General features: G+C 33.3%; 1 protein-coding gene across 1 annotated transcript; it reads left to right on the forward strand.

Annotated features, from left to right (window-relative positions):
• The first annotated feature begins 12367 nt into the window (after positions 1–12367).
• Positions 12368–12673, forward strand: LOC149139726 (uncharacterized). Its single transcript, XM_089450802.1, has one exon. It carries the CDS (start codon positions 12368–12370, stop codon positions 12671–12673), a length of 306 nt encoding a protein of 101 aa, XP_089306928.1.
• Positions 12674–13535: the final 862 nt, after the last annotated feature.

Below are 13535 nucleotides of genomic sequence, written 5' to 3' on the forward strand. Positions count from 1 at the left end.
AAAATAGATTCAGCCCTATCAAAAATCTGAAATTTGACAATTGGAATAAATAAAATTAGAATTTTTTATTGGACTTTATGCTAATCTTACCCAAATTTCAATGGAAAAGAATATATGATTTGAACTCATCTGAATTTCAAATTGCTGCCTACTCCTCTCGCATAAAAACTACCCACTCTTCAATTTAAAAACAAACAAACAAATATCTAGGCACAAAAAAGTAGGATGCTAAATTTTGTAAGAATTAAAAATCACCGAAAACTAATAACTGCATTTTGAAGTAAAAAAAGTGCCTCATTAAAAAATTGCCCCAAAAAAAACTGTCATGAAAAAAATGATAGTAAAAAAAGTAATATTAATATTTAAAATAGACCATGAAGTAGACTTAACATCATAAGTAAAATTGGAACTCTTGAGCATAAGTAATTCCATACTTTTTCTCAGTGAATGATTTGAGTTTGGGTGGGATTAGAATCCAATTTAAATACACATTTTGTTTTAAAAGTTAGAAATTCTTTTATAACAAATAATTTTTCCAGATAACAAAGTCATTTTCCACCCACAACGATGTTATAAGTTGAATTAGTAAAAAAATAAAGTAAATGTACAATCTCAAAAATAGAATAAACATACCTTCTCACTAAGCCAATGCTGAGACAAGTTCGTAGTGGGAAGCAACATGTAGAAAACGATCAAGCAGACAAGGCAACATAGACATAGTCCTTACTCGAATTTCCACAACATTTCTTCAAATATGCCTCTTCGAGCCTTAGAGCATAAATTTCAAGAGAAAAGAATTCAATAGCATCGAGCTTCTCTCAGGAGTCCAGGCGTACCCGAGCTCTTCCATCGCCACTCTAAGTTGCTCATCCACTTGTCGTTGGGCCTCCTAGGCAGCATCTCTGGCCTTCACTTAAAGTTCATGATCTTTTTCACTCTCCCGCACATTGATATTATTCATATCCATAACCCTCCCCTGCCGAAATGTAAAAAAAACCATCAAATTTCCTTCACACAAATCAGAGAATAATTAAGCTCGGAAGTAGCCATTAAGACTAAGCATAGCTACATGGGCCTTTTTCTTGACAGAATGCTTGCCTTTTATGAACAATCTCCCTCTCATGTTTTAGTCACTAAACTTTCCTTAGATTCCATTAATAATCAGTGCTGTATATCGAAGATTCTAGCCATTACGAGCGGGTTTCTTAGTTTCTTTGAGCAGAACAAATGCAAAAACTATGTAGAAGACTGAATGATGTGGATAGGTTTAGTTGGGAGGTATGGAAACTTTGGGCTCCAGATTGTTGGGATCTCTGAAAATAACAAATGCGCGGTGAAGAATGAACGATGTGGCTACATTTAGTTGGGAGCTGCTTACATTAGGTTTATATAATAGTGAAATGTAGAGGTTTTCGTATTTGGTGAACCATGTGAGACTGTTAGTGAATTCATTAAATAATTTCGAAAAAAATGTACGGCAGCAAATAAGGCCCAGAACTCCCTTGTGATGCATTACTTCATTTCTTAGAAATAAATAATATACGTGCATTGTTTCATGATTTAAACATTATGAGGGTTTGAAATAATTAAAATCATGTGACCCATAACATTTACTTATATGTTTTTTAAATGAGAGGAAATTATTATCAGCTGAAAGTGAGGAATTGTAGGGAGAACCCATAGAATTGGTACTATTTAATGTAAATGTGTCGATGAACATATAATGTCATAGAACCAATAAAAATTAAAAACATAACATCTTCACATGTTGATTTACTCAATTAACTTTTAAATATGTTGAAATTATTTCTATATTATAGAAAATTGTATTCAAAACAAGTATACGAGGTTGTTTACCAAAATATGTTTTAATTTTCTATTCAAAATTTCAATCCCAATTTTCAAATATATGGCCAAATTTTGTGGAAATTTCGAAATTATTATCCTTCATACAAAACTCACAAATACATTTATCTCACACCCTCTTTTACTCTTGGTAATTTCTATTGCTAGTTTTTATTATATCTAGTTTGTTCACTATATACTCTTGGTGTTAGAGTGGTAGTGGCTAGGCTTAATTATATGTTTGGCCTAAATTACTCCAACCAATTACAAATTTACTATATATATAAACATGGTTGACCGTGGTTGATTTCCATATAGAGACAATCCTTATCACAATGCAATGTTGGACCATGGTCGACCATGATTGATTTTCATATCGAGACAATATTTGTCAGAACATGACATTGGACCATGGTTGACCATGTTTGATTTCCATATCCATATGGTTTGACCATGGTTGAACATGGTTAGCTATGATTGACCATGCTTGACCATTATTAATATTATTAACCCAAGGGATTGATAATTTAAAGCCAAGGCAATAACAAACCCAAGGGATTAATATGAAAACCCCAAGGGATTATGAACCTGAGGGAATAATATTAAACCCAAGTGACTAGTATTATAAACCCAACGTATATTAACCCTAAGATAAATAATATAAACACTAAAATAATCATGGTTGACCATGACTCATTTTTATATTGAGACAATCCGTATCACAATGCCATGTCAGACCATGGTTGACCATGGTTGACCATGGTTGACCATGGTTGATTTTCATATCGAGACAATGTTTGTCACAATTCGACGTTGGACCATGGTTGATTTTCATATCGAGATAATCTTCGTCACAATGCAACGTTTGACCATGGTTGGCGACGATTGACTATGGTTGACCACGTTTGATTCTATAAAACATCGTTGACCATGATCAACCATGGCTGACCATGATTGTCCATGATATTTATATGGAGGCGATTTCTATCACAATGCAACATCTGACTATGATTGACTATTGTTGGTTATGGTTGACCATCGTTGGTTATGGTTGATCATGGTTGACCATGATTGGTTATGGTTGACCAGGGTTGACCATGATTGATATTATAAACCCATAATAATAATAAACCCAAGGGAAAAATAAACCTAGGGGATTAAACTAAAACCCCATGATTAACTATGGTTGACAATGGTTGACCATGATTGATATTATAAACCTAAGGGAATAATAAGCCCAATGGATTGTTATTATAAATCTAAGGGATTAATACTAAAACCCCAAGGGATTATGAACCCAAGGGAATAATATAATATTAAACCCACGGGAATAATATTATAAACCCAAGGTATAAAATCTCAAAGACAACTATTAAAAATGCTAAAATGAACATGGTTGAGCACAGTGGATTTTCATATCGAGACAATCCTTATCACAATGTGACATTGGACCATGGTTGAACATGGTTGATTATGGTTGGCCATCGTTAAATAATATTAAACCCTAGGAATATGAACTCTTAGATTAACAAACCCAAGTTATTGATATTATAAACCCAAGGGAATAATAAGCCTAAGAGATAAAAATTATAAACCCAAGGTATATAAATCCTAACATGAATATTATAAACACTAAAATAAACATGGTTGACCATGGTTGATATCCATATAGAGACAATCATTTTCACAATGCAACGTTGGACCATGGTTGACCATGATTGATTTTCATATCGTGAAAATCTTTGTCAAAATGCAACATTGGACCATGGTTGACCATGGTTGATTTCCATATCCATATGTTTTGACCATGGTTGAACATGGTCGACTATGATTGACCATGGTTGACCATGATTAATATTACAAACCCAATGGATTGATATTGTAAACTCAAGGGAATAATAAACCCAAGCAATTAATACTAAAATCCCAAGGAATTATGAAACCGAGAGAATAATATTAAACCAAAGGGACTAATATTATAAAACCAATGTATATAAACCCTAAGATAAATATTATAAACACTAAAATAAACATGATTGACCATGGTTTATTTTCATATTGAGACAATCCTTATCACAATGTCATGTTGGACCATGGTTGATTTTCATATCAAGATAATTTTTGTCACAATATGACGTTGGACCATGGTTCATCATGAATGATTTTCATATCAAGACAATCTTTGTCACACTACGATGTTCGAACATGTTTGACCATGATTGACCATGGTTGACCATCGTTGGCCATGTTTGATTATATAAAACATGGTTAATCATGATCAACCATGGTTGACTATGGTTGGCATGATTATCCATGATTTTTATATCGAGATATTTTTTGTCATAATGTGAGATCTGACCATGATTGACCATGGTTGGTTATGGTGGACCATGGTTCAGCATGATTGATATTATAAACCCAAGTTAATAATAACTCAAGGGATTGATATTATGAATCCAAGGGAAAAATAAAACCAAGGGATTAGTACAAAAACCCCAAGGGATTATGAACCAAAGGGAATAATATTAAACCTAATGGACTAATATTATAAACCCAAAATTGGTAAATCCTAATATAAATATTACAAACACTAAAATAAACATGGTTTATTTTCATGGTGAGACAACCATTGTCACAATGCGACATTTAACCATGGTTGACCATGGTTGGCTATGGTTCACAATGGTTGACCATGATTGATATTATCAACCTAAGGGAATAATAAACCCAAGGGATTGATATTATAAATGCAAAGGAATAATAAACCCAAGGGATTATGAACCTAAGGGAATAATATTAAACTCAAGGGGCTAATATTATAAAACCAATGTATAAAAACCTAAAGACAAAAATTAAAAATACCAAAATAAACATGGTTGAACACAAATAATTTTCATATTGAGAATATCCTTATCATAATGCGACGTTTGACCATGGTTGAACATGGTTGATTATGGTTGACCATTGTTGAATAATATTAAACCCTAGGAATATGAATGCTTAGATCAATAAACCCAAGGGGTTGATATTATAAACCCAAGGGAATGATAAACCTAAGGGATAAAAATTATAAACCCAAGGTATATTAAACCTAACATGACTATTATAAACCCTAAAATAGACATGTTTGACCATGGTTGGCCATGGTTGATTTCCATGTTAGATTAATCTATTGTGATATTTACATAATCATAAATAGTTCGACTAATATTTAACGCTTAATATTGAGGTTTTATAAAACCAAGGGATTATTAATATTATAAATGCAAGAGATAAATAAACCCAAGGGATTAGTATTATAAAAACAAATGATTAATAAACCAAAACAATCAATAAACCCAAGGAATCAATAAACCCAACAAGTTAATTGTAAAAACCTAAACGATTAATAAATCATAGGAATTAATATTTTAAACTCACGAGATTAATATACCCAAAGGATTAAATGATAAACCAAAGGAATTATTAATATTATGAACTTAAAGAAATAAAAAACCCAAGCGTTTAATATTATAAACCCAAGGAATTAGTAAACCGAAGGGAAAAATATTAGAAACCTAAGGGATCAAAAAACTCAAGGGATCATTATTAAAAACAAAAGGGATTAATCAAGCCTAGAAATTAATATTTTAAACCCAAAGTATTGATAAATCCAGATGACTATGAATATTATAAACCCAAGGGATCAGTAAACCCTAGGGATTGTTAAATAAACCCAACACGTTAATAAATTGAATGGATAAACATTGTAAACCTAAGGGATTAATATTAAACATTATAACTATTATTTAACCCTTAATATCGGGAATTAATAAACCCAAGGGATTAAATGGTAAACCCAATGAAATATTAATATTATAAACTTAAAGAACAAATAAGCCTAAGCGTTTAATATTATATACCCAAGGAAATAGTAAACCCAAGGGAAATAGTAAGCCCAACAGATTAATATTATAAATACAAAGGATTAATAAAACCAAGCGATTAATAAAACCGAGGAATCAATAAACCCAACAAACTAATATAAGCCCTAAGTAAACATTGTTGACCATGGTTGATTTCCATATTAAAACAACCCTTGTCACAATGCAACATTGGACTATGGCAAACCATGGTTTACCATGATTTATTTTCATATGGAGACAATATTTGTTAGAACGCAATGTTGGACCATGGTTGATGTACATATTGAGATAATATTTGTTGCAATGTAACATTTGACCATGGTAAACCCAAGGGACTATAAAACTAAGGGAATAATATTAAACCCTAGGAATATGAACCCTTAGATCAATAAACCCAAGGGATTCATATTATAAACCCAAGGGAATAATTAACCCAAGGGATAAAAATTATAAACACAAGGTTGACCATGGTTCACTTCCATATTGAAACAATCCTTTTCAGAATGCGAGGTTGGACCATGGTTGACCACAGTTGACCATGATTTATTTCATATCGAGACAATATTTGTAACGCAATGTTGGACCATGGTTTACTATGGTTAATTTCCATATTGAGACAATCTTTGTCACAATGCGACATTCAACCATGGTAAACCCGACGGACTATAAACCTAGGGGAATAATATTAAACTGTCCTTTAATCTTTGATTTCCATATTGAGACAATACTTCTCACATTGCGACATTGGACCATGGTTTACCATGATTGAATTTCATATCGAGACAATAGTTATCAGAACACGACACTCGAACATGGTTGACCATGGTTGATTTCCATATTGAGATAATCTTTGTCACAATGTGACATTAAAATATGGTTGACTATGACTAACCATGGTCGACCATGATTGATATTATATGCCCAAGGGAATAATAAACTGAAGAGATTTATATTATAAACCCAAGGGATTAATACTAAAACCCTAAGGGATTATGAACCAAAGGGAGTAATATTAAACCGAAGGGGCTAATATTATACACCCAAGGTGTATAAACCCTAAGATAAATATTATAAACACTAAAATAAACATGGTTGGCCATGTTTGATTTTCATATTGAGATAATCCTTATCACAATGTGACATTGGTCCATGGTTCACCATGGTTTATCTTAATATCAAGCCAATATTTGTCATAATGGGACAATGGACCATGGTTGTTTTCGTATCGAGACAATCTTTGTTAAATTGTGACGTTCAACAATGGTTGACCATGATTGTCCATGACTTTCCATGATTTTTATATAGAGACATTTTTTGTCACAATGCGACATTCGACCATGGTTGACCATGATTGGCTATGGTTGACCATGCTTGACCATGATTGATGTTATAACCTGAGGGAATAATAAACCCAAGGGATTGATGTTATGAACCCAAGGGAATAATAAACGCAAGTGATTATGAACTCAAGGGAATAATATTAAACCCAAGGGACTAATATTATAAACCCAAGGTATATAAACCCTAATATAAATATTATAAACAATAAAATAAACATGGTTGATTTTCGTGTTGAGGCAATCCTTGTCACAATGCGACATTCGACCATGATTGACCATGGTTGGCTATGATTGACGACTACGGTTGACCATGATTGATATTATAAACTTAAGGGAATAATAAAACCAAGGGATTTATATTATAAACCCAAGGGAATAATAAACCCAATGGATTAATACTAAAACCCAAGGGATTATGAACTGAAGGGAGAAATATTAAACCAAGAAGACTAATATTATAAACCCAACTATATAAACCCTAAGATAAATATTATAAACACTAAAATAAGCATGGTTAAGCATGTTCCACTAGATTCAACCATTGCTGGCCATATAAAATTTTATTAATTTATTAATAATTTATATTAATTTATGAAATATTATTAATTAATTAATAATTGATTTGAAGTCATTTATCTATAATAATTAATATTAATATATTTATGTGAACATGCTAAATTAATGTTCAATGTTATCTAATATTTTCAATTATAAATTATTTATAGTTAAATTAAAAAAAAATATTGCTATAAAATTGTGTTATCTATCTATAATATTATTAATTATTATAATTTTTTTAATAATATTATTGTTTACTAATATTTAATAATATTATTTCTTAATACTACAATGAATATAAATTTATTTAAATTTAATATATTAATATAAATGTATGTCATTATAATTTACTAATTCAATATATTATAATGTAAATCCGTCCATTCATATATATATAATTGTATTTTTCACATTTAAAATAGAGTAATTTTATAATTAATTTTGTATTTATTTTATTTGTTTCATTTTCATGATTTTTTTTTTTTTTTATTAAATTTAAAAGTAGGATTTCATATAAGAATAACTAATAAAAGCCATCATTGAATAGATTTTATATTAAAATAGTTTATCTATCTAGAATATACCCAAGGAAAAAATATTCATGAAATAAATTTGTTATTAACCATTAGAAAATATTCATTAATTACAGACTCATATCCAAATAATTAATAAAAGTAATCAAACAATATATTTTATTAAAAAATATTAAATTTAACTAATATTAAATATAACAATTTTTAAATAATATTAAACTTAGCTGATTTTTAATAATGAAAATTAAGGTTAAGCTAATAATTTCTCTAATTTGTCATGCTCCTTAGGATAAAGTAAGCTCCGCACAAATTAAATTTAACATTAACCCTAACCATATTTGAGGGTTGTAGACTTTAAGCCATCAATTAAAAATTTACCCTTAATCGGGACGCCTTCTCTTTAGTCTTCGGTCAATGTGTGCGCAAGAAGGTGGCTTCAGTATTTTGTTCGCATCTTGATCATTCATGGCAGGGCGCGGAAAGGGCGTTGGAGGATCGGTGGTTCGGAGAAGAAGCCCACCTCGCCAGGTTATGCGAAAGCCCACCTCGCCAGGTTATGCGAAACTATTGATGGTTTGATTTGTGTGTTTTCAGTGACAGGGCAAGATAGTCATGCGGCCATTGTAAAAGATATCAGGGTTGCTTGCGGTGCCATGGTAACGTGTATTCACTATCCTGTTGAGATCGTTGTTGATTCTTTATTGACTGGCTTACTCAGAATTGAGGGTTTTGCGTCAACTAAATCACCAAATACAGATGCAGCAATCACTCTATACTGGGTTGCAAAATCTAATTGAGACTAAATAGAATAATTACAATACATTGCAAACCCAACAACCCAGAATGCTATAACATTACAAATAAAACAATTAATAACATAGCGAAAGACATGAATAATCTTTTGGGTTGTTCTGCCCCTATGTTGTCATTTCGTAGAAGTCAGATTAATGTACTCTTGTATTTTGCAATGTCATTAAGTTGTTCAGCTACATTTTCTTAAGACCATTACGTTTCAATGAAGCACTGATGGCTATTCCACTTATGGAATTTTCCTTGCAGGAAGAAATTTCAGGGGAATGGCAAATGAATAGCCACCGTATTCATTACAACCGATTTGATGGTGGAAGCATGATCGTCTACCATAAAAATCTGACCAGTAAAGGCTACCGTGCATTAATTTACAGGTCCGTTGCTACTTGTACCCACTTAGTTCATAGATATATCTAAATATTATGATGATAGATGTTAAAACATAGGAACTTCTTTAGTAGTAAAAAATAATTTTAATAGGATTATTTTTTAAAACCCTTTATTAGATTATGCCATACCATTAGTTCCTCATACCTACAAGAGTAGCAGAATCCATGTAATGAATTAGTTAGTTTTATAATTATCATGACTCAGTTTAAACTTGCATATTTTTTAAATGCTTAGATTAAAAAATCTATATATTATTTAATAGATATACTTTGAAACAGATTTATATCATTTTACTTTTATTCGATAAAATCATATATTTTCTTTTGTATATTTCACTAAGATCTTCTATGGTTAACAAAATCACTCTTTCGTTTAAAAGATCATTTGAGAGAAATGTAAACCATACAGATTTCATGCTTCTCATTATCCAACCTTTATACTCATCCTAAAATATTACTTTCAAGATACTGTTTGATAAGTTTTTCTCCCTGGTTCTTTAATGACTTTTCATATTTGTCATCTTCATGCCTCGTCATACTCTACCTACTTGAATGAGAACTAAATCCTAAAATATTACTTTCAACATATTCTGTTTACTATTTTTTCCGAGGGTGTATAATGATCTTTTATATACTTAGAGTATTTTATATATTGATTTAATATTTTTGTTTTTTAAATATAAAAATTTAAATAAAAAATAAAAAAATATATATATTTTTATAAATTTTAATAATTAAATAATTACATAATAGGAATTCATTATCTTATACACAAAAGATTTTATAGACTGTAAAACTAAACTATAACCTTAAAATTAAATTATTAATAATAATGATTTTATATTAATTTCCAAATTTATCTCATTTGATTATTGTGGTCATGCTCGAACTCTAACTACTCGAAAAGGGATTATGAATCGAGAACGGAACCTGAACAAGGATCGAAGTTGAAGCTAGGGTTTTGCATTAGGGTTCAATGGCAGGACGCGCAAGGGGGAGCCCCGCTCCCTCCTACAAGCAGGTAGTCACAGAAGGAGGCAAGGATGCAGGAGGGAAGCATTTCAAAAAACCGTTGGAAAATATTTTAGAAGCAAAAGGTAAGGAGACAGATGAAAGAAACGAACCCCAAGTTTAGGAAGGGAAAGAACAGGAAACAGGTAAAGAAACGGAGAAGGGAGGCAGTAGCGAAAAAACGACTTCTACAAGAACCAAGGGAGTCTGCAAACCTAAATCGAGCATCATACCCCGGGTCATATTGAGTGATCCAGCGATTAAAGCGCACATGGACCATATGAAAGAACATGCGATTATCTGCAAGTTCATGGGGTTATGGCCAAGGAAAAGGGCATTACACATCTGGATTAGAAGCCATTGGAAGCCAAAGGGAGAAATACATTTACATCTTGGTTCTAAGGGCTTCTTCACGGTGGTGTTCGTGAACCTAGAGGACAAAGACAAAATGTTTGAAGGGGGGCCGTATTTCTATGTTGCAGCAGGACTCTACATGTGACCATGGATGATGAACTTTGTCTCGGAATGTGAAACATTTACATCTGTACCAATTTGGATCAGACTATACTCACTACCTCTGGATTACTGGCTACCAGAATCTTTGAAAACCATAGGCAACAAGTTGGAAAATTTTCTGAAGATATCAGAGGCAACTCTCAAAGGTAAATATACCTCCTTTGCTCGAATATGTGTAGAAATGGATCTATCTGGAGCCCTTCCGGAAGCAATAATTTTAGAAGTATACGATGAATATTGGGTGCAAACAGTGGACTATGATCACATACCTTTTAGGAGCCGCAAATATCATGAACATGGCCATCTATTTAGAGAATGCCCAACAAACAGCATGGAAGGCAATGGGAAAACCTCTTTGGATAGAGATCACGAGGGTTTTACCAAGGTTGGGGCCAAAGGGAAAGGGGGTAAACGGCCACACAAAAAAAGCAGTGAAGATAGAAATACAAGACACAATGGTTTCAAAATCCTAGAGGAAGTAGAGGAGAATGTGGAGATGGTCCAGGATAGGAAAAACACATCTAAGGAGCATGAAACGGAAGCTGAAATGGAGGATATCATAGTAAACAACTAGTCGAAGGAGGATCTACCAAGCAGCATGGAGATCAATAATGACTATGAGATGACTCCAAGTGAGGCAGGAACAAAGGACCATGAACTACAGGAGATTCTAGACAGGGAACATTTGGATCTAGAGCTATTTTTGGAACAAGGCAGGGACAAAGGAGTGGACTCCTTGCCAACAGTTCTTTCTATGGAGGGCACAATCGAAGGGCACTGGTGTCAAGAGAAACCACGAAAGCTAGGAGTAGAGTGGGGTCAAAATGATGGAGAACTTACCGGCACAATCTCTAAAGAACTCAAGAAGGAAAAGATAGAATGAACTGCTAAACGAATGTGGAAAACTACTAATTAACTCAGGTAAGATGAAATATCTTACCAGCTACTCCTTTACAAACCTTTCTTAATGAAGCTCACAACTTGGAACATTAGAGGCTTAGGTAGTAGAAGGAAACAAAGGAATCTGAGTAACAGAATAAAACAAGAAAAACCAGATATGATCTTCATTCAGAAGACCAAATGTAAGTGGAGAAAATAAGAGAAATTCATAGTAAATGGTTAATCAAGTATGAGTATTTAGAGGTTAAGGCAAATAACTCGATAGGTGGGATTCTTACGCTATGGGATCCACAGAAATTTGGAATCCTAGATGTTGAAACATCCATGATATCCTTGGTGTGCAGTCTTGTAGGTGAGACATACATGATAACAAACTTTTATGGACCTCAGAAGCAAGCAGATAAACTCAAGCTTCTTACTTCTCTGGAAGATCTAAGAGCACGATATCCTAATATACCTTGGATAGTTGCAAGTGATTTCAATATGATAAGATCACTTTTGGAAAAAAAAGAGGCACAAGACAACTAGGCAGAGACTCTGAAGCCTTCCAAGATTTCATCATGGGACTTGTAGACACCGAGACAATAAATGGAACCTTCACATGGAATAAAAAAGGGGGAGGGGCTTCTCAAGTGGCTTCAAAACTTGATAGTTTTATTGTTTATGGGGATCTCCTCATCACAGGACCAGCCATCACGGCGTCCATTCTGCCCTTTGGGGGTTCAGATCATTGGCCAGTTCAGTTAGAAGCTACCTTTATGGGCACTCTGAGGAACAAGCCCTTCGGATTTGAGAATGCTTGGCTCTCACACCCCAAATTCACCAGTAACATTGACAAATGGTGGAAAGAGGATCTGAATATTTAGGGTACTAAGATGTACATGCTCCAGCAGAGACTGAAATATATTAAATCCAAACTTAAAGCTTGGAACAAAAAGGAATTTGGTGATAACCTCAAGGGTAGAATTGAGACTGCACAAAAGCTCCATAATATCAATCAGATCAATATCATAGAGGGCTTCAATGAAGAGAGGCAAAAGCTAACCAAGTCTTTGCAGGAAGAATGGGAAGAGCGATGCCTACTAGACGAAACTTTCTACAGATAGAAATCCAGGATTCAATGGATTAAAGAGGGAGAAAGAAACACTAAGTTCTTCCACAAGTCCACTATGGCCCACAGGGCACATAACAGAATCACAAAGATTAAGGATTCTCGGGGTATTGAGCTTGTCTCCCACAAGGACATGGAATCAAATCTAGTACAACACTTCTCTAATATTGAAAAGGAGCCAATGGAGGATAGATATAGGTTCATTAATCAGTTCACCTGGCAGTATATTCCCAAGATGGTCACTAGAGAGGACAACCATAATCTCAATAGGCCAGTCTCAGAAGAGGAGGTCAGTGAAGTGATCAAGGAAATGCAAAGTGGAAAAGCACCAGGCTCGGATGGATTCAATGTTGATTTCTTCAAAGCCTACTGGGATACAGTCAAACACGACATCCTCGAGGTTGTGGAGCACTCAAGAAAATAAAAAAAGGTTCTGAAAGCACTAAATGCATCCTTCATAGCTTTAATCCCCAAAAAGGAAAATGTTATGACTCCAGATGGATTTAGACCCATAGACTTATGTAATGTGGTGTATAAAATCATCTCCAAAGTGATAGCCAATAGATTGAAGCCCCTACTACCTTCCCTCATCTCGGAAGAGCAAACAGGATATGTGG

This window comes from Pinus tabuliformis, chromosome X (assembly GCF_031772625.1).
Source record: "Pinus tabuliformis cultivar Carrire ecotype Pingquan chromosome X, CPIR1, whole genome shotgun sequence".
NCBI lineage: Eukaryota > Viridiplantae > Streptophyta > Pinopsida > Pinales > Pinaceae > Pinus > Pinus tabuliformis.